The sequence below is a fragment of the Silene latifolia genome, chromosome 6, assembly GCF_048544455.1.
Source record: "Silene latifolia isolate original U9 population chromosome 6, ASM4854445v1, whole genome shotgun sequence".
NCBI lineage: Eukaryota > Viridiplantae > Streptophyta > Magnoliopsida > Caryophyllales > Caryophyllaceae > Silene > Silene latifolia.
The window spans coordinates 8,294,378-8,316,539 of record NC_133531.1 but is presented as its reverse complement, the minus strand read 5'-3'; the positions used below and the strand labels follow the sequence as shown (position 1 = coordinate 8,316,539).

The 22,162-nt window shown below is 37.0% G+C and overlaps 4 protein-coding genes across 8 annotated transcripts; 1 reads left to right on the top strand and 3 right to left on the bottom strand.

The window, feature by feature from the left end:
* Positions 1-322: 322 nt before the first annotated feature.
* On the bottom strand, positions 323-3,406 carry LOC141586215 (transcription factor bHLH57-like). The gene is made up of 4 exons (XM_074407380.1): positions 3,275-3,406; positions 2,245-2,832; positions 1,276-1,725; positions 323-545 (listed from the first exon to the last, which is right to left on the bottom strand). The coding sequence occupies exons 1-4, from the start codon at positions 3,305-3,307 to the stop codon at positions 462-464; spliced, it is 1,155 nt and encodes a 384-aa protein (XP_074263481.1). The 5' UTR covers positions 3,308-3,406; the 3' UTR covers positions 323-461.
* Positions 3,407-8,351: 4,945 nt separating this feature from the next.
* On the bottom strand, positions 8,352-12,653 carry LOC141586214 (metal tolerance protein A1). 5 transcript variants are annotated; one of them, XM_074407375.1, is made up of 2 exons: positions 12,365-12,653; positions 8,352-9,756 (listed from the first exon to the last, which is right to left on the bottom strand). In XM_074407375.1, the coding sequence occupies exon 2, from the start codon at positions 9,725-9,727 to the stop codon at positions 8,540-8,542; it is 1,188 nt and encodes a 395-aa protein (XP_074263476.1). In that variant the 5' UTR covers positions 9,728-9,756; positions 12,365-12,653; the 3' UTR covers positions 8,352-8,539. The 5 variants fall into 5 exon arrangements, with proteins under 5 accessions (XP_074263476.1, XP_074263477.1, XP_074263478.1 ...); XM_074407376.1 differs by having other exon boundaries at positions 8,352-9,753; XM_074407377.1 differs by lacking the exon at positions 12,365-12,653 and adding an exon at positions 11,886-12,105.
* Positions 12,654-14,587: 1,934 nt separating this feature from the next.
* LOC141586213 (uncharacterized) lies at positions 14,588-16,667 on the top strand. The gene has a single exon (XM_074407374.1). The coding sequence runs from the start codon at positions 14,620-14,622 to the stop codon at positions 16,072-16,074; it is 1,455 nt and encodes a 484-aa protein (XP_074263475.1). The 5' UTR covers positions 14,588-14,619; the 3' UTR covers positions 16,075-16,667.
* Positions 16,668-17,184: 517 nt separating this feature from the next.
* LOC141586216 (pyruvate dehydrogenase E1 component subunit alpha-3, chloroplastic) lies at positions 17,185-20,878 on the bottom strand. The gene is made up of 3 exons (XM_074407381.1): positions 20,312-20,878; positions 17,891-18,665; positions 17,185-17,634 (listed from the first exon to the last, which is right to left on the bottom strand). Exons 1-3 carry the CDS (start codon positions 20,567-20,569, stop codon positions 17,357-17,359), a joined length of 1,311 nt encoding a protein of 436 aa, XP_074263482.1. The 5' UTR covers positions 20,570-20,878; the 3' UTR covers positions 17,185-17,356.
* Between the last annotated feature and the right edge of the window lie 1,284 nt (positions 20,879-22,162).

The window sequence follows — 22,162 nt, the reverse complement described above, 5'->3', positions numbered from 1 at the left end:
AAAGTCTTTATGGCTTTTAAGGGGTAAAGACAATCTAAAATAATGAAATAATGAAGTATGAAAAAGAAAAAAATTGGGATGTAGACAACTCCCATGAATAATTGAATATGACAAAAAAACTATCATTCCCTTGTAATGATGAGATTAGTAACAATCAAACTTCGTGAAAAAACACATACGGAAAATGAGATGGAGTCAGTAAACGGTATCGAGTTTCAGTATCTGCCTTTCACATATAAATAATGTCGGGTCTAAGCTTGAATTTGGACTAAATTGTACGATTTAAAAAGTTATATCGAGCTTAAGCTAATAAAAAAAGGCATCAACAATAGCATGGAGTGTATTGTTCCTTAAATTCAATCAAATTTCATAAAATATTTTCTCTTTTCTCGGAATTATATGCAGAAATTACACTAAAGCTACATAATTAGAAACTAGACTAAGAACTTCCTTAACCGGGTTTAACCGAGGTTGATTAAACTGAATATGTGATGCACAGCCTTTACTACCTCATCAGCTGATCCGAGTTTACAGTAATCTTCAATCTGCATTTACAAAACAATAATTGTAATTATGCTGAATATAAACAAAATATATCAATAATTTTTTGTACAAATCAAAATAATTGTGTGGCAATTAATTGTACATTATTATGATATGTGACCACTTGGAATTACCCTGCCACGGTACTGCCACAACGTTACGAAAGTTACATCCTTTTAGGTCCACCAAGCCATGTGCATGTTTGCCGATGTCAGTTAGTTAAGCTTGTAAGTCAATGAGCGTTCATACTCATGAATCATGACTCGGAGGTTTTAACCCCTGACAACCTTGATATCTTCATGCTAAAATCTTGATAAATTCACTACGTCTTCTTTTAACTAACGTTACAAAAGTTACAACCTTTTAGGTCCACCAAGCCATGTGCATGATTGCTGATGTCAGTTTGTTCAATTGGTAAGTCAATGAGCGTTCATACTCATGACTCGGGGTTTAAAACTTGACAACCTCGAAATCTTCAAGCTAGCTAAAATTTTGATAAATTCACTACGTCTTCTTTTAACTAAAGTTACAAAAGTTACAGCCTTTTAGGTCCACTAAACCATGTGCATGATTGCTGATGTCAGTCAGTTCAATTGGTAAGTCAATGAGCGTTCATACTCATGACTCTGGTTTAAAACCCGACAACCTCAAAACTTCATGCTAAAATCTCGATAAATTCACTACGTCTTCAGTTAATCGAGAACGAAAGATGTAAGGGATTAGACAATGTACCTTTAAACTAAAGGAGTAATGGACAAGGGTATGCAAGGAAGTGATGTTGAGATGGAGAATAGTGAGCCCAAGTTCTTCGAAACCCGAAACGACTTTAAGAAGTTGACCATGTCTCCTTTGACATTGAATCTTCAAATTGACATGATTTTGAATCACAACCACTTTAATATCTGCCAAAGCTGACCTATTTTCTGCAGTAAACTCCTCATTACTGTTATTTCTTCTAACTTGTGTGGAATTACCATTATACCCTTCGTCAAAGTTACTAAACTGAAATGTCGATGTTGGAGATGTCACGAGCGAGGACGAGGTAGAGGAGGAAGCGGCCGAGGCATTGCCATTATTCTCTTCTAATTGCCTCATTGTCTTTTCAGCTTGTAGAGTTTGTAGCATTTGTTCCATTTCCTTCACAAAATCTATTGCCCCTCCTATTATTGATGCTTGATCACCCTGCATTGTACATAATTTACCTTATGAAGTCGTAATTCCTAACTTCGATAGAATAAAAATATTCAATTATGGATTATTTAGAAACAGTCTCTCTATATTTCAAAAACAATTGAGACACCGGGGAAATGTTATCTTTCCTGTTGTCGGAAATTAACCAATTGACTCATCACATATAAAAGTAATACTCCATCTTGAATTCAATCAACTAGCTCTTTCCACTTTTTAAACTTTTAATAGATTAGACAAAATCTAAAGTGATTACCAATGAGAATAATTACAAATAGAAAATGCCAAAAAGAAGAAACCTTTTCTACAAGATTATCAAGGAAAAAACACAAGTACTGTAAAATCTGATACATTGAAAACCAAGAAATGCATAGGGTTTCTAAAAAACATACTAGACTTGGCAAAGACGGTTTCACACAAATTTATCGCAGACAACAGATCATTTAGTAACCATTTTTACGCGCTAATAGACAAGACTAACTCTTTAACAAATTTAAAGAAAAATGGACTAACCCTTTGAACATAAGAAGGAGGCATTAATGAACGGAGGGCATTAAGATGATCATTCATTTGTTTACGGCGGTTTCGCTCCACGGCAATGTGGCTCATCCTTTGATTCTCAACTTCCTCTTTGTTCTTATTACTCTTACTTGGTCTCTTCCTTTTTCTCCTTTCTTTTGAACCAGCATTTGCCAAGGGTGTTTCTCCTTTAGGGGAGTTCTGAACATGTACATGTTCTTCTTCTAGGCCGGTTTCGGGTTTTACAGGGTAGTGTAGGTCAATGTTCAAATTAGAACTCTCTAATTTAGCCGGGTTTTCGACATCATAGTTGATATTATGATGGTTTTCCATGAGTGACATTTTTTGGTGTTGTAATTTCAAGAGAAGTTGGAAATAATTAGGCTCTTGTAATTGCATTTGTTGAAATGATGTTGATGATCCTCCATTTTCAACTTCTTGTAACATTTGCAAAAATGGCATTTCATCTTCTAAATTTGGTAATGAACCTTCATTATTGTATGAATCTTCAAACTTATAATTGTTTCCAAAGTTGCTTACAAATTCTTCCAACCAACCCACATCCAAATCTTCTTCAATCAACTGTTTTAACCAAGAAATGAGAAATATAATCAAAATTAAACAGGTACGTGTCAAAGTGCCAGACTCGGCTATTTATATTGGCTTAAATTAAAGTGTTCAAGTGTCATATCCATATCAGAGTGTTGAGAGTCGGGCACAGGGTGAAAAATGTGGAAAGTATGAAAAACATCTTGAAATAGAGAACATGAGATCAATATGGTTGTCATGGAACACACAAGGAATAAAAAGAGGAATAATTATAAGTAGGAATATTTTCCAAATTCTAGAAAGATATGAAGCAATAAATGAAGGAATTAAGGAAGAAGGGGAAGGTGGAGTAAATGCAAGAAAGCTACATCTTCAATAAGAAATGCAAATAAATGAACATACACAAATTGACGGTGTAAGACCGTCTCACAGAATAATTACTGATGAAAATAGACTTTATGGTAAGAGAACATACATATGGAGTAATGGGACCTTGGAGCTTCTCCATTAAAACCTAAGCAATGAGTTTGGTGAAGCTAAAGTACAGTGAAGCAATAAATAAGTCCTTTCTCACTATACTCTCTCACTCTCTATATATAATGCCTTTAGAAAATTTCTTTCTTTTTTTCCACAAAATCTCACTATAGACGGCAACTATCCGTCTATAACTAAAGACGGACCAAGTAACATACCACATTACACATAAGACAAACAACAACTTGCGTGATGGGGCCCAAAAATATCACCACTTTAAGGGTATTTGACCCGTCTTTTGCTATAAACGGATATATCCGTCTATAGCAAGACTTGCTGCTTTTTTTCCAAGAAAACCAACATTCCTACAATGTTTTAGTATAGTAAAATGCAAACTCACTCAATATAGTATAGTATAGTAAGGCCCTGTTTTTTAGCTAAATTAAATTGAATGGAGTTGAGTTGAGTTGAACTGAACTGAATTGAGCTGAGGTGAACTGAATTCAGCTGAAGTAAGAGTTAATTCTGTGAAGAGAAAAGCTGAACGGAACTGACTGAAGGTGAACAAAACTGAACTGAACAAAGCTTAGCTGAATTGAAATGAGCTGAAATTAAGTAAAAAAGAACATGACCTAAAAATAAAATATTAACTTTGTTACTGCTATCAAAGATATTACATCCCTCGCCTAGGAGATAACAGAGCGGTGCTAGCTCCCGCTGACAGATGAAAATTCCAAAGTCTTTAGATTAAATTTTCCATCGTTTTTCGAATTTTCTTTATATCATTATCTGTTCACCCCAGCTGAATTCAAATCCTAACTCCACCCCTGATTGTATCTATAATAAGTTGTCTAATGTTTTTTGTTCGTAAAAGAAGGGCTCTCGGCATGTACGATATTACACTGAATGAGATTTAAACTTGCAACCTATCGTTTTCACTATTTCATTAAGCTCGTCCTTAACAACTAAGCTAACAGATAACTCTGTATAGTCGGATAATTAACGTAACGATTTCGTTTATACGGAGTATCGGTTTTTTCAAATGAATCAAACACAAATGTATATTATGGATGATCTAACAAAAGATGATGAAGAAAATTAAAGAGACATGCAAAGGTCCCCTAAGCATTATTGGTGAGCCAGGATTGTCCAGCATTGAGGACAGACACTTGTAGGGACTCTTTACACTTCTCTATATACTCTCTACCCTATCTAGAATGGCTCAATGATAAGTAAACCGAGCTTCGGCCCGGGGTGCTACTCCAACTCGAATTGATCTGATATAACCCAAATTTTATTGCTTCCTTATAAATTGCTCAATAATAATAACATACTCGTACAGTCGTACCATATCAAAACTTAAATAACCCAGTTTGAAATGACCCTATTTAGGGGAGAGCCAGGATTTGAACTTACGGGATGAAAATTTTCAACGGGGATAAATAGATCATTGTAGAAAGTAAACTTTGAAAATTAAAAAGTTCGAAGATTTCTACTAAAAACCTTGAAGTTTCTATTCTTCAGCAGAAACGAGCGTCGAGCATCCCTGTTACTCTGCTAGTCCTCCCCTAACTCCGCCACTAACACAATTTGTTCCCGATTCAAATGACTCGTAAATTTGGTCATGTTTATATTGGAGTATGTCATAGTATCTCTTTAGTCCCGGTACACTTCTATAACAGAATAGATCTTGCACTGTTGATATTTACCACATCTTAACGTTGCCCATATTTGTTACGGAGTAGTAATTTAGTACGGTAACTTTTTCCCATCATCTGAAGAAATTATTCAACTTTTAACCTATGTCAGGAAGTAGCATGTGCGCTAGACCTTCTTCACTTGTACGAAGTATTTGCTCCTCAAATTTACTGTTTCTACTTGTTTAAGTACTTGATTTTTTTTATTTTATTTTTTTTATTGCAAAAAAAAAGTACTTGATTTTTTTGTCATGTACTCATGTAAATGACAAATTTCTCAGACCCGCATTTCCATGCGAATTTTGGAAATGTTACTATTGAGTAAATTGACATTGAAATTCAGCATCTTAATTTGAAAAGCGAAAGCGACATACAATTGAAAAAACATATAGTATTAATTTAAACGTTTGTAATTCAAGTGCTTTCGAAAAGGTTACAACCAGAAAAAAGGAAGGAAAAAAACTCCAGTGAGGAAAAAAATCCGGCCAAGTCACATTAGATTGGGATGTTTTATGTCTAGTTTTTCGGCATAATTCAAATTATTCTAGTCAGAATAAAATGATAAATGTATATTCACGAAGACTTAGAAAGATCTACAATTGTTAGTTACTGCCACTAAACTTTACCTTTTCACATATCATTTTCTTAAATACAAACCATTTTAAAAATTTAATTTACTCCAATGATTTAACCAACTTATTACTAGCTTAATTAAACCCACTTAATATACTTCTCTATTTATTTATTCAATTTCCAAATTTCCAAAAAAAAATTAAAACTTTATTAATAGGATAACTATTTTCCTATTGGTTAAATTACATTTGTGGGTCCATTTAAGCAAGTAGCTCATGGAGCTACTAGCTTAAAATTTTTTGGGCAAAGCTAGTCTACATGGCCACTCCAATGGTTGAAATTTCTTGACTACTTGATTTTATGAAATCGCAAAAGCAAGTCCTGCCCAAACCATCAAGATGCTCTTACATCAACTCGTAGAGATTATTTTTGCTTGAGTAGAGGTTTCGGGTTAGAACCCAGCATGTTAAAACTCACAAGGGAGGGTTTTACCAGCTAAATTCAGACAAAACAAGAATGGTGTACACACACAAAAAATGGCAACGAATGTAGTGGCTTGAGTGTAGTGGAGCGCGGGAGTGCCTCAAAGTGTTGCAAAATGGCAACGAATTGAGAGATCCCGGGTTCGACTCCCTACACGGGAGTGCTACGGTATCCACCTGCCATCAAGGGCAACCTTGATGACTTACCTGGTCCCGGGTTTGCAAGGTATTCTGGTGTTCCCTTGGGTAACCAAAAAAAAACACAATAAATGATGTATAAAATCGTCTTGCCGTGTTAGACAATCATTTCATATATAAAAACACATTATTGATTGATAGTAACAAATGAGTGTTCAACCAATAAAATGACCGTTTTACAGCCATAAGACGGTCGGATTCTATAAGTTATGTTCGGTTCAATACAAAAGGGGTCAATTTAAGTGGAAATCGGTCGGGTCGAAATTGGGGAGGTGTGGTCAAAGACAACAAGTTGTGGGCTTGTTCTGCAGCCATGTTAAAACTCCAAAGAGGAAAAAATTCAGGGCAAGTAAAGGTTTCGGGTTCGAGCCTTGAGGAGGATGCAACCATGTTAAAACTCAAAAGGGAGAACTTTACCCAACTAAATTCAGAATAAGCCGGATGGTACACACCAAAAAAAACAATAAATGTTGTAGAAAATCGTCTTACCGTGTTAGACACTCATTTCATTTATAAAAACACATTATTGATATCAATAAATGAGTGTTCAACTAATAAAATGACTGTTTCACACCATAAGACGAATTTATTCTATAAGTTATGTTCTGTTCAATACAAAACGGGTCAATTAAGCGAAATGGGTCGGGTCGAAATTGGGGAGGTGTAGTCAAAGACAAGAAGCTGTGGGCTTGTTCTGTAATGAACATGTCTGGAAGGACGGACCTGATACACCTGAGGGCTTACGTGATGGGACTACGCATAATGCATTGTATGGTCTTTAGCTGATAAACAAAGGCATATAAATAATACTGTACACTTTCTTGTAGATCCCGATACTAGGTTCTATCAAATCACTTTGTACTTTGCTTCATCATAATTTAACTATACGTAACCTGGTTTAGTGGTTTGTACACAAATTCTCATTTTTGACGGACATTATATTGTCCAACTCGTAATCCATTCACATACGTTAACACATGTGCCCAAACCGAACGAGACATTTCCATAGAACTAAAGGGGTCGGTTACAGGAACAGGAACACCTGACAGTGACGACACCGGTAGTAAAACCTAGCTTTCTGGTAAAAACAAGTCATAAGTGAATGTACGACCTCACCAAGCCATTTCTAGACCCGAGACGGTTCAGGGCCCCACGTCCGCAGCCCACCTGCGATAAATAGGCAAGGGAACACTATTTCCTTATTGACAAGAACAGTGAATTTCTGCATATTGTTGGAAAGCCGAAAGCATACCATAAATCTTATCTTCTATCCAAGAGGGGTGTGACTTTCGGCTTCGTATCCTCTTTTCTCCGTCTCTATGCATTTCCTGTCCGAGGAACCAACAGGGAAGATTATTAATCTACACAAAATATACATTGTCAACCCCATCGAATAATCACATAATAACTAAAACAAGCAATCATCCACAATTTATACACCTACGACTATATTTTACCTAGTGTACGGTGTACCCCGTCTACGAGAGAAGGAAGGGGTTGTATACCTTTCAAAAATCAAATCTATTCACTATCCAAACCCGCTAATTTGGTTTGTAGGAAGGAAAATGAATAACTATATTTCGCTTCCCTCGATACTTTCTAACCCAATTCACTAACCAAACAATTGAGTTTTGGAACTAGTCCGACTACTTTTCTTTCCGTTTCCTTTCTATCCAAATCTCTCTATCCAAACAAAGTCATAATGTGTATCTTAGGCTGATATAGTATATTAACCTAATGCGAGTATTAGATATCATGCATATCCCTGACACTATCCGCCAACCCTTCATGACAAAAACACGGCAAGAAACTCAGCCGTGAAGCAGAACACAGATCACTAGAGATGATATTCAATGCCAGCAAATATATGCCAGGACGAGGTTCAAACAAAAAAGCAGACATCTAATTAGCTGTGACCGCTAACTGAAAAGAAGGTACCTGACAAAGTTCTTGCAACGAACTGCGGAATTAGTGAATAGATGATGTATAGCCCTCAACATCAATGGAATGATGTCTGCAAAATGAGCATTTACTTGATTCTTCCTTCCCAGCCTACTGCACTTTAAAACTACTTAACTGCAACGTTTTCAGCATTAAAGGGAAGAAAACAGAAAATGGAGAAGATACGGAACAAAAAAATTACGTTTAAAAATATGGGCAAACAGAAGATTTTATCATTCATACTTGCACAGCAAACATCCTCCCAGGGAGAGAGATTGTTAAGTCTAATCAACAGGCAAACTAATTAGGAAACAAAAAATAAAACTACTTGGATTAATAATTTAGCTAGTTAACCCCGAGACATCAAAGAGTAGATTAACGCTCAATTTGTATTGTAACATGACTGATGTTATACTCCCGTCTTATGTAATCTATCACCTTGTCGAGGACAATATCAGCATCTGCTTCGGGATGGACTTTGACATGGCAGGCCAATAGAACCTTTCCCACTGTGATGGCCCATATATGAAGCTCGTGGATTGCGACAACTTCTTCCATTGTTAATAATCCTTCTTCAAGCTTGGATGCATCTATCTCTCTAGGTGTGCTCTCCATTAGGACTTCTAGTATATCTCTCAACATTTTGATAGTTGTTCCGAGAACAAGGATTGAAAATACAAGGGTGCATATTAAATCAACTATCTTCCATTCTGGTTTGTACCAGATAAGACCGCCTCCGATCATCACACCAATACTTTGAATTGAGTCGCCAAGAACATGTAAATACGCACCCTGGACGTTTATATTCCTCCTTTTCTTTCCCTGACCGCCATTTACTTTGTGTTCATCGCTATCATGAGAGTCTTTTATAAGTGGCTCTGAGTGATCATGTTTGTGGACATGTCCATGGTCATTCCCATGCTTGTGTCCATGTCCGTGTCCGTGTCCGTGTCCGTGACCATGTTCATGTTCATGCCCATGGCTATGACCATGACCATGACCGTGACCATGATCATGACCCAAGACAAGGGCCATAATTATGTTGACCACCAAACCGAAGGCAGAAACTAAAAACATAAGAAAGCCATCAACATCACCAGTCTCATTTATAAGCCTTTGTATGGCTTCATAAACCAAAATTCCGGCAAGAACCCATATAAGTTGGATGGATACGAGGGCACCCAATATCTCAACACGGAGAAATCCATAAGATTGTTGCGGAGTAGCTTCCCAGCCTGCGGCCCATAAAGAAAATAAAGAGATAGCAAAAGCAGCAACATCTGACAGCAAATGGGCGGCATCAGTCAAAATTGCAAGACTGTTGGCCTTAATTCCACCAACAACTTCTACTGACATGAATACAACACATAGTGCAACGGCTATAAGAAGCTTCCTCATAGAAGCTGATCGCTCGGCATTGTCTTCTGAGCTTGCTCCGGCACTTTTGAATTCACAGTGAACTTCACCGCAGAACTTTCTTCCTCCTGCAACCTCTTTCTTTCCATTAGCAGCGTCTCTTTGTATCTCAACAATGTGTGTGTCATGAGAATTGTGTACTTCCATCTCAGCAAAAGTTCAGGATTCAGGATCTACTGCATAAAAGAAATTACTGTCATATAAACTACGTGTTCCAGATAACTCAAAACATTCATATTTATTTGCAATGGGAATGTAAACAGTCACTACCCGCAAACAATTTAGATACTGGAGCTTCTTTTTAAACAGAACGAGAAATTCATTATTTGTAACAAACATATATGTTGCAAACACCAAAAGATGATTCCGACACATAAGAGAAAGTTTAATTGTGTGGCAGAACGCCAAAAAAACTCCCATAAATAACACCAACAGGTCAATTCTTTTACTTAAACAGCTCACTGGAATATAACTAGTGCAGTCGAAACCCGTTGCTATTGGTACAAGGGCGGAGTCCTAGACCTACCACTAACATTTCTCCTACTAGTGGAGGAGTCGATTACAAACTTGCGCAGCTCTACAAGGCTTCTCTGAGACACCTTCCTATGAGCTATTTATAATAATAGGACACTAGAAGACTGTATGCTTCCTGTTAGTAGAAGCATGTACGCTTCCAAGTCAGACAGAAAAGAAAGATTCCAAAGCCGATGAGACTATACCAGGATAATGGAAACCAGCAACTAACATTAAGTTCTTTTTTATATCTATGACTAAGAAACAATTTTTAATAAGATGTTCCGGGTTAAAAAGAGAAAAAAGACTATCCTCTTTGTTTACATCCATATAATTAAAAAGAGCATTCATAATCAAACATAAGTGATAAAACAAAGACAAAGAAAGAGCTATGGGTTGAGAAATGATTTGGCGTCAGGCCGTCAGCTAATATGGATTGTCATACAGAAGTCAGAACCACTATTAAGATGCAAATGCAGTAAAACACTGTAAGCATAAGCCACTCCTAACGCAATAAAAATCGCGTTAGCTAGTATGTATCTATTCAAAACAACAGAGAAATCAAACCAGAAAATCTGAAAATTTAACATTATGCGCGTCCTGAACATCACACAGCCCAATGTCTTACATCCTTTATCTTTGAAGTATTAGGTACATCTCAGCATCAACAAACCGTCATAAAAAGGGGAAACCTCCACTCTAAAGAAAGTAAACATGGCAATAAATATATTTCCTTGAGAAAATCATAGAATGATGCAACAATAAACAAGCCACATGCACTTAGTGTAATTTTTGTTAACACACCACCACACAAGCAAAGTGCACTTATACCCATTCCAAGGCTCATAAAACACGAATGAAAGACCTAATCAAACTTCTATCTGACATTTTTCAACGCAGAGCTACATATAATCATCGAGGTTTGTGTGAGACGGTTGTATGCAACAATCAAGCCACTAATCCTAACATTAAGTGAGTAATACAGAGTTAAAACTGTTGATCACAGTACCATACATCCACACACAGTATTTTGCTGTTGTAGTATTGAACATTAAAACCTACTCATGTTAGGTAATCACATGAATCATAACGAATATTAAAGGATCACAAAAGCAAGATCCATCAATGTATAATGCCATTATGCCAACATATAGTAACAGCAAGCCATAATTGCGAGATAGCAATTAGCAAGCAACCGAAAGTGGAATCTCAAAAGACCATACAAAATGAACAGCCAAAAAGTACCCAATAACAGAAAGCCATTGATGCAATATGACAAAAAATCAAATAAATCAACTTGCTTTTGTTTCCCACCTTATTTCAATTATTTAGATGCTGTTTTTTAATGGCTCCCGCAAACTGCGAGGTAAAGAGGGTCGGATATACACATCCTTATCGTTGTGTTAGCAACACAAAGAGGTTGTTTCTGAATGACCCAAGATTAAATTAAGTTGAGAATTGTATCGAAGGACTGCTAGTTAGCGCAGACTGCCTACTTCCCAAAACAATCAAATTAACACACCCTTTTGATCAATTTGCCAAAAAAACACTGAGCAGCAATTCAATTCATCATCAATAATAAGGTTACCCTAATGCCTCAACAACAACAACAACAACAACAACAACATTGCCCTAGACTCCCGCAAATTGCTAGGTAATGATGGGTCGAATGTACGCAACCTTACCCATGTACTAACAACACAAAGGGACTGTCTATCAGCAATAGGCAGCAATTCATCATAATTATAAAAACAAAGCAGATATCAAAACAAATAAAAAAACACAAATTTACCAGCAATAGCAGTTGATGTTTCAGTAAGATATGATTAGACTTGTACACAGGAGCATATATTTAAAGCAAATGATGAATAGACCCGTTTTAAGTTTTAAAACGAATATGTCCGTCTTAAACGGAGAATTTATGTATTTAAAGGGCAATGAATATGAATAGGAGTATCTAATAACAGAATGACAAAAAAGTTACAAAAAGATTAAGATGAAAAGGACATCAAAAGACATGGACATCACTTCGAACCCAAATAATAATTAACAACATAATAATCATTCAACAAGGATAGGAATACAGAAATTGTCAAATCAATCAATGACACATATTAAAACATCATTAATTAATGACTCAAAAAGGTGGCTTTACACAGCAAAACTTAAACATGCACGGGGCAGATTAAATTTGATACTCGTGCCGTCTCTGTCATATGTTTATCTTTAATTAAAATACGAGACGGAAAAATAATGAAAAAGATGACTTACAGGAAGAATGCGGAAAAGGGTTTAATAATTGGTGAAAAAGATTGAAACTTGTTGAATGAAATCAAGGTTTTATTGTGTTTTTGAAAGATGGGTTGTTGAAAAAAGTAAAATAAAATAGAAAGATGTAACAAATTTAATGATTTTTGGTCAATAAATTGTTTTGGTGCCAGACTGTATGCAATGCAATTTATAGGACTGAAATACTGAATCACTGCATGAATTTGTTTGGCCAGTCGGATTCTTTTGGCAAAAAGGGTATTTGCGGAAAGACAGTTTTCTCGAGGGTAATTATTGAGGAGGGTCCTGAATTTAAAACGAGAGTACGAGACTTTATGATATACGGAGTATGACGGTTTTATAGAAGACCAGTCGAAGTAGATTTCGTTGGCAACATATATTCATATTCGTCTTTGTATCTCTCTTTACAAAAATAAATTGGAAAACAAAATACTATTTGTAGACTTTAAGTTGGAATATTCTACTATTAAACGAAAAATTTCGTAATTTTAATAGTTTTTAGGGAAATAATTGATTTGAATAACGTTTTAGGAGTGTAATTAGACTTGGTAAATCTGTCTCGACCTGAATTATATGATCTGATAAGGATGATTTGAGACTAAAAAGTGACTTACCTGACCCGGAAATAACCCAAATAAACCGACTTGACCCGTACCTTGATGGACCTATTGTTGACCCGACCCACAAGCTGTCGTTTGCAATTGGACATAAATTGTGGCTTATGGGGATGCTGCCGTCGTTTGCTGTCGTTTTGGGCCTTTATGCTACTTTACTTTATAATTGGTCCTTAGTGTGGTACCACCACATTTTATTGCCCAATAATTCAAGAGTTGCGGCCCTTTTTTTCGGAATAGGTATAAGTTTGTTTTCGTTTTCATAAGTGTTGAAAATTGAAACTTGTGCAAACTTGGCCACATTTGCACCTACAATTATCCGATAAGAAGAATAGTTTCGAAGTGTTTATAACTTTGTTAAGTCAAGTGGTTGTGTAAGAATCCGAGAATCTGTTTTTTTTTTCTTTTTTCTTTTTTTTAATAAAAAAAGTACAGTAGTACTTAAAAATAAGATATTTGGTTTTTTGGTTCGAATTTTGAAAGTTTTTGCCAAATTGGTATTTACGTTGGCGGGGAATTATAGTTCTTAAGAAGCCGAGACCGGACTAAACACTCAGGATTGGTAATGACGTGTTTGTTGTAGCTAGATAGAAGAAAACAAAACTTTGTCATCCTGAACACACAACTACCAATGATGTGTTCCAGAGACATGCCACTAACAGTAGCGTGTGTATTCGCCACTCGTGACCATAAAGTTAACAGCTATTGATCTACAGGATAAACAAACACGTCACTGATAGTGACGTATATAGGAATATGTCACTACTAGTAGCGTGTCTGATCAACACTTTGAGGAATATAAGTCACTATCTATGTATCTGTAGGATAAACAAACACAACACTTTTTTCCTCTAAAGACACGCCATTAATAGTGACGTGTCTGTTCAGTTTTATTGCATATGTAATCCAACGTCCACTTCCCTCTAGTTTACTTAAACATGTCACTAATAGTGGTGTGTTTTATACTAGAGACACGTCATTAGTAGTGAGTAGCGACATGTACATTCAGAGCTCTTTTACCCATGAGAGGTCTCGTGTTCAACCCCTCAGGAAATGCATCAGTGTTAAAACTTATGAGAGAGAGCTTTACTGCCCTAGTACTAGTAGCTCTACCCGACTGGAATCCGGACTATAACGGATACGATATCCACTTGTTCTAGGCCTGACAAACGGGTCAATCAGGTCGGGGTTGGGTCGGGCCAGGTTATTTCAGGTTTCGGGTCTATTTTGATATGCTAGTCATGTCATTTTTGGGTCAAGCGGGTCGGGTTATTTCAATTCGGGTCATTCCCTGGTCAATGGATAATAGAGAAAAAGCTATTTCAAACCTTTTCGGTTCAATTAGAGTTATGTTTGGTCGGGTCATTTTCGGGCTAGCCGGTATCGGCTCGGGTCATTTCTAGGTCGGGTTAATTATTGGGTTAAGAAAGTTCAGGTCATGTTCGGGTTGGGTCAGATCAATTCAGGTTCGGGTTCGGGTCTATTTCAAAACTCGGGTCAATTTTTTTAGATCGGATCAATTAAATCGGGCTGCCTTTGTCGGATCTACTTGTATCCACCCATTAACATACTGACATAAGTTACTAATGATCATCAAACAACATTTTCAAATACTTTTCCAAAATGAAACGATCTCTCTTCTTCTCCTTCAGCTCTCTTCTACACACAAAAACAAGAACAATTCAACATTTCTCCCATAATTTCACCCTTAATTTCCACTCACAAATCGACCAACAACAATCACAATCACAAGCACAATCACAATCACAACAACAAGAACAACCCAAAACCCTAAATCCCCAAATCAACAACAACCCAGATATTTTCCCAAAAACCCTAATTTCATCCCCATCTCGAATCCACAAATTAATCTCTTCCCAATCCGATCCTCTTTTAGCCAAAGAAATCTTCGATTTAGCTTCCCGCCAACCCAATTTCCGTCACCATTACTCCACCTTCCATGCCCTAATTTTAAAACTCGGAAATTCCCGCCATTTTTCATTCATGGAGGATGTGTTAATGCAGCTAAAACGACATGGGTATCCGACAACTCCGGGTCTTTTTTCGCGTATAATTTGCATTTACGGTGATGCCCAATTGCCCGAAAAAGCGCTTAATATGTTCTATAACATTGTTGGGTATAATTGCAAACCGACGTCAAAACACCTTAATCATCTTCTTACTATACTTGTAGCTAATCGGAGTTTTCTTCGGCCGGCTTACGATGTTTTTAGGGTTGCCCATAAGTATGGTGTGGACCCTAATGTGAAAAGTTATAATCTTTTGATGAAAGCATTTTGTTATAATGATCAAATTAGTATTGCATATAAGCTGTTCAATGAAATGTTTAAACGAGATGTTATGCCTGATGTTGAATCTTATAGGATTTTGATGCAGGCATTGTGTAGGAAGAGTCAGGTTTCGAAAGCGGTTGATTTACTTGATGATATGTTGAATAAAGGCTTTGTGCCTGATACACTGAGCTACACGACCTTATTGAATAGTTTGTGCAGGAAGAAGCAGCTTAAGGAAGCGTATAAGTTGCTCTGTCGAATGAAAGTTAAAGGGTGTAACCCGAATATCATACATTATAATACGGTTGTGGTGGGATTGTGTAGAGAGGGGCGTGCTTTTGATGCGATTAAGGTTTTGGATGATATGTATTTGAATGGTTGTTTGCCGAATTTGGAGTCGTATAGGACTTTAGTTGGTGGATTGGTTGATCAAGGGATGTATGATGAGGCAAGGAAGTATATGGTGGAGATGATGTCTAAAGGTTTTTCTCCTCATTTTTCGATTGCTCATCGTTTGATTAAAGGTTTGTGTGATGTGGGTAGGATAGAGGAAGCTTGTGGGGTGCTTGGAGAGTTGTTAAAACACGGGGAAACGCCATATGGCGGTACATGGGAGGAAGTGGTACCTAAGATTTTCGAGGTGGAGGAAGTGGATAGAGTGGATCGTTTGTTGGATGAGGTTTTGAAAGTTGAGATTACACCCTATACTAGGATAGTCGATGCTGGTGTCGCTTTGGAGGAATATCTTGTCAAGAAGATACAGGCCAAGTCGAGGAAAGTTTGATTATGGGAGCCTGAGTACACAAAAAAGTTAAAAGAGAGTGCACAACTCTGGAACTTTGGATTGGTCTCGCATGCGAAATTGTCTCATACGAATATATGATAGACACTACTCTGTTGGTATTGTTAGATCTATAATTTTCCGTGTCTTGTGAATATTTGGGCGAGAATTTACTGTCACCATTTGAACCGGTAGGACTGTGTACTTGTGTAGGACAGAAAGACTATCCCTCTGTATTGACATTGCATGATACCCTCTAAATTCGAGCACTCTAGTGAAAGTGTAAAGCTGGGTGACTCCCCTACAAACTCTAAACAATCAGTCATGGTTTTTGCCTAGTGGAACATCAACTTATGGCGGATTTCAGCTTTAGATTGTATGACAGCAGTCCTCAAGTCGGAGGACAAATGTTTCACCAATTGTGGCCGTCTTAATTTTTGTGATCACCAGAAAGTCGAAACATTTTGGATCTATAGGCATGTGAAACAGATCATGCTGCAACGATATGTATCCCTGTTTGTGAAATGGACGCATATTTGTGTAGGAACTGCGAAGAGTGCTCATTTGAAACCTGAGAAATTAATGTCATTTCGTGCATATTGTATTAGTAATCTAGTTACTGTTTTCTCCCTATTATTTTGTTAGCCAGTGGAATCCAATATAAGATGCAAAGGTTGATTCAAATATTCAATTACATTTCCTCTTGCATTAACAACTAGCAGTATTTGGCCATGGTTCGATGGCCTGAGTCACCAAGATCCTGTACTATTTCAGCTGTGTATTCTCAGCTAACCACTTAAATGAAAGATCTTACTGAGCAGCATGGACAGCAGACGGTGTAGAGTACGTAGACATGGCACATAAGTCATTCAAGCCTGATAAAGTCAGGTAGGATTATTTTGAGCATTTTATTATCGGGTTCAACAAAGTTCAGGCCATGTACGTGTTGGATCAGTTCAAATCAAGATCCAGGTCATATTCTATTAGGCCGGTTCAGGTTTGATTCGGCCTTGGGTTGGGGCTGTTTCGTCCGGTCTAAGATTAGAGATATTTGCATTGAATACATGCATTAATATCCAGCAAAAAAGAAATGGCATAACTCATACATTGCAGGAGATAAAAGAACTGATGTGAATACCAAAAACCTAACAGAGACATTCCTCCTGTATAAATAAATAAACATTACATAAAGGATTGCGAATGGCAGGGACAATATTCAGCAGTAATACAAAAGGTAAAACCTAAGGGGAAGTCATACGGAGTAGAAAAAGATCCAAAAGAACGGTTAGACTTGGGCAGTGCCTTCAGTGAACTTGGGATCCTCGCACCTGTATTTACCATCAGGTCCGATACCAAAGCCTTTGGGATCAGCAAACACATTCTCCAAAAGCTGGGATCGTTGAGGAGTTGGGCTTTCATCTGCAAATTCAACCGCCTCTTCGACTAGTTCATCTATCTTCTTCTCTATGGCCTTTAGGTCAGCTTCTGTGGCTAAACTGTTCTCCAGTATGTACTTCTTCAAGGCTACTATTGGATCTCTAGTACTATAGTGAGCTTTCTCAGCTGTAAAAAACACAAGTGATTCACAATTAATATTTTTTGCCTTTTTGGTATGAAGAGAGCAACCGCGACAGCTTTGATGCTGTCATTAAGTCATTAACATCCATTCAATTACTCGACATTATGCATAACGTAATGTCAAATACATTATGCAGGAGTGTCCTATATATATGACTACCCATGTAAAAAGATCACATGTAATTTAACAATTCCGCTGTGACAGACCAAAAGAATTGAATTGAGGAATCTAGAGTCTTACCAGGGTCACGAAGCTCATCAGGGTCAGCCAAAGAGTGCCCTCTAAACCTATATGTTTCACATTCCACCAGAGTTGGGCCTTCACCCCTCCTAGCCCGGCCGACTGCTTCCTTAGCCACTTCCCTGACCTTTAGAACATCCATACCATCTACGTGGAACCCTGGCATTCCAAAAGCGGGCCCCTTTTTCCAAATCTCTGGATCTGAAGTTGCCCTCAAATGGGACATACCAATTGCCCACAAATTGTTCTCCACTACGAAGATAATGGGCAATTTCCACAACGCTGCCATATTCAAACACTCGTAGAACTGCCCATTGTTACAGGTCCCGTCCCCGAAGAAGGCGACGGTGACATCATCACAGTTTTCCCCTAATTCTCTTTTATACTTGCTAGTAAATGCAGCGCCCGTTGCCACGGGAATTCCTTCCCCAATGAAGGCAAAACCTCCAAGAAGGTTATGCTCCTTGGAGAACATATGCATAGACCCTCCTTGACCACGGCAACAACCAGTTGCTTTCCCGAATAACTCGGACATTACCTGACGTGGCGGGACACCCTTGCTAAGTGCATGAACGTGATCACGGTAAGTACTAACTACAGAATCTTTCTGCGTCAATAGTTTGATAAACCCAGTTGAAACGGCTTCTTGTCCATTGTATAAATGGACAAACCCAAACATTTTTCCCCTATAGTACATCTGAGCACACATATCCTCAAACACTCTACCTAATATCATGTCTTCATACAGCACAAGCCCTTCCTCCTTTGTGATCAGCTACACACAGAAATCATTAAAATATCAAAACTCTTTTCTTTTCCCAATTAACTACAAAAACCAATAACTCTAAGGTCTCTAACGACAATAGTTTCAGACTGTTTTCATTTAATATGAACCAAGCTAGCCAATTGCTTACTTGTCATAAGGCCAACCAGGAATCAAAGGTCTCGTTCGGGGTACTAAAGGCAACTTAATGGGTAGACCCCTCCCAAGTTTGATTTTTTCATTCGCAAGAGTCAGGAATCGAACCCCAACCCCTGACCACTTGTTTAAGAGATGAGAGCTCTTAGCGCTCACACCAACCAACTTTGGTTATGGAAAACTAGTGATGTTGTAGAATAACGAGAGAAAAATACGAAAATTATAAGAAAGTCATATTTTAATATTGTTGTCAGGGGTGACGGGGCTAGCCCCCGTAGCTCCGCTACTGCATAAGGGTATAAGCAAAAAAAGTTCAAACTTGACTCACTAGAACTAATAATGGAAGAACGTATCCATGTGACTCAAAAGCTTATGCCTGTGGCGAGGCAAGGGGATCTAGTACAAGCAAATAGTTACCGTGTAACAACTAGTAAAAGAGGTAAAAGAGGCCATAAGGGCGTCAACACGACCACAGCGGTAGGAACCCCAACCCAACCCAACCCCCCACCATTATCACATCATCCCACATCATTGGGTAAATAATAACCAATCCTCGAAACTCTATCAAAAGCCATCCACATGAATTATAAGTCATTCACTTTGTAATTGGCTACACAAAAATCACTAAAAACCTTCAGAAATCTTGTTCTATCCCAGCTTAACTAGCAAAAAATAGTCATTCTACCCAGAATGATACGCAAAGTTATGTACAAACTACCTCCATTTTAGAGTTGTTCATGGGTCGTCCCGTCCATTGAACCCGACCCATCCCGCCCGCTAAAAAAGCGGGTACGGACAAGGCATTTTAAGAAAAATACAAAGGCCCAACCCATTAACCCGTCCCGAACCCGCTAACCCGCTTGTCAGTGGGCCAAAAATTAAACGTGAGCCCGGCCCAAGCCCGCATTTGAACACCTCTACTCCATTTTAGTAACAATCAAGCTCATCCAATCGCAGTTGCATGAAAATCATAGCGATATTATCGAAAAGATTCGAACTTCACCCACTATAATTAAAAGTAGAAGGAATTCATCACTTCTTGTTAGTCTTACATAACACGGTTCTATTGTGTACAACACAGTGCCTCAATGGCTCCCCAAATTGCGGAGTAAGGCGGCCAAATGTACGCAGCCTTACCCTTGTGTTAGCAACACAATATATAGCTACTAGTGTTATCACTAAATGAGGTTCAGGGGGCTGTACAATGGTTCCACCAACGATGGGTACGCGACTCAAATGTACTCCCTCCGTCTCAATCATTTGTTTAACTCTGATTAAATACCGCTCACAAACAATAAAAAGGTAAACAAATTATTGGGAAGGAGGGAGTATTCAATGAAGGGTATCACGCAATTTTACAGTTTTAATAAGCATGCTATGAATAAGCATCAAAATCCATTCTTTTTCTTAATAAAAAAACAAACAATTTGCAAGTAAAACAACATTTAAACAACAAATTAAGTGTTATTTAATTAAAATTAACCAAATGAACAGCAAATTACCAGATTAGAAGCAGAACCAGCAGAAGATTTGGACTTCTTCTCCCTAACAACCTCAGAAACAGCATTAACAGAGGAAGAAACAGATCGAAATTGATTCAAATTCGAATTGGGTAATTTAGAAACACAAAGTTTTTGAACAGATCCAAGAAAAGAAGAAGTGGGTATTGATCTAACATGATCAAAATGTGATCTTTCATTAGAACAAGATCTAATATTGAGAGATTGAATGATTTTTGGAGCACCCAATGAAGTAACCATAGTTAATATTTTAATTTGAAATTATACAATTCACAATGTTGTGGAAAAATGGAGGAAAAATGGGAGAGGAATGAAGTGTTTGAGGGAATAAAAAGGGTGGAAAAAAAAAGGACGGAGAATACAATGAGGAATGAAGGAAGGAATTGAGATTTGTGAGAAAAAAATGAGTTTTTGATGAATTTGATCATATAATAATTGGCATGAGGGAAAATAAAGGAGAAAAAACAAGTGAACTAACTCAACCACAAATATTGGACATTTGTGGGTCACGAGGTGAATTAAATCCTTATCAAGTTATCAATATCCCATAAGTTAGCTTAATGGATATCTCCGTTTCGAGTATAAAACGAATTAAGTCATTTTCTTTTTGGTTAAAAATAGCTAAATTAAACTGGAATAAGAGTTAATTAGTAAATAGATAGTTGAACACTTGAACTCAACTAAATGAAACTGAATTGAATAGAGGAAATAAGCTGAAATTAAATTCAAATAAACAAGGCCTAAATATAATTTTAGGTGGATCATGGATGGGACGACAATATGTCATTCTTTAGGCATTGTGTTTTTGTCTCATATATCTATGATTTGTTTTATTGTTTAAGATGGATATGTTTGTCGTAAACAAGAAGTTGTGTATCATTGTTTTGTCTCCTAGACTATTGATTAGGTATTAGCGATTAGGAGTGCGGATGTCAGGTAGCTTTAACAGGTTAAATTATGAGACATGGTGTTCAGGATTTGAGTTTAATTCTATCAGTATCAGATTTTGTCCTTGTGGCTTGCTTTATACCCGAAAAAAAGCAGATGCAGAGTATGATTAATGTTAAATGAAAAGTAACAAATTCATGTGAAATTGGATTGTTCAAAAACCGAGGTGAAGATTCAAGTGTGTTAAATATTTCCAACTTTTATTTTGTCTTCGGACAAATCTTAACGTTTGATGGAAAATGGAGAGTATTTTGATTTAGAAGAGTTGGGGTAATGGTTAAGTACTTGGGTTTGATTTTGTATATATATATTTTTTAAGAAGAGGAACGGAAATACATTAATAAAAAAAGAAAGAGTGAAAGACTAGCTAAACAAACTCCAAACAATAACCGACATAACTAAGACGAGTAAAAGCCTATTTTCTTGTTGGCTTATTTAGTTATTTTCTTGTTGGTAGTTGCATAATTAGATATGTATTTGACATTATGTCATAGGTTATGTTTTGGTTTATTGATGTTATCGGTTTGACAAACATTTATATAGGAATTAGTTAGAATTAACGTTTTTTTTTCTTTGGCAGTCAGAGTTAATGTTGTGTGTGGAAATAAAAGGTATATGATGAAGAACGTCTTATCTCTTTATTTCATTTGGGTAAAATGTAGCACGGTTGTATGGTCGAGCAATTGGGGATATGTATTCGGCACAGTTTATTTACAAAATTTCAATGCATCACCTTTCCTAGAAAATTTAAAAATATTGTTAATAAAATTGAAGTTATTTTGGTCAATCTCAAAGTAAGTATTAATCAATCATCAATCTTGTTGAAATAGATACAAATTTTGACGTTTCTCCTCTCCAAACGTCAAAGCTAATATAACGATATAT

Excerpts from the sequence above, each read along its gene's own strand:
- LOC141586216 (XM_074407381.1), bottom strand. The coding sequence starts at position 20,569 with ATGGTTACTTCATTGGGTGCTCCAAAAATCATTCAATCTCTCAATATT. Across the intron at positions 18,666-20,311 it reads CTGGTTCTGCTTCTAATCTG|CTGATCACAAAGGAGGAAGG; the intron begins GTAATTTGCTGT and ends TTCTGTGTGTAG. Across the intron at positions 17,635-17,890 it reads TGATGAGCTTCGTGACCCTG|CTGAGAAAGCTCACTATAGT; the intron begins GTAAGACTCTAG and ends TGTTTTTTACAG.
- LOC141586214 (XM_074407375.1), bottom strand. The coding sequence starts at position 9,727 with ATGGAAGTACACAATTCTCATGACACACACATTGTTGAGATACAAAGA.
- LOC141586213 (XM_074407374.1), top strand. The coding sequence starts at position 14,620 with ATGAAACGATCTCTCTTCTTCTCCTTCAGCTCTCTTCTACACACAAAA.
- LOC141586215 (XM_074407380.1), bottom strand. The coding sequence starts at position 3,307 with ATGGAGAAGCTCCAAGGTCCCATTACTCCATAT. Across the intron at positions 2,833-3,274 it reads AAGGTCCCATTACTCCATAT|TTGATTGAAGAAGATTTGGA; the intron begins GTATGTTCTCTT and ends TGGTTAAAACAG. Across the intron at positions 546-1,275 it reads ATTACTCCTTTAGTTTAAAG|ATTGAAGATTACTGTAAACT; the intron begins GTACATTGTCTA and ends TTGTAAATGCAG.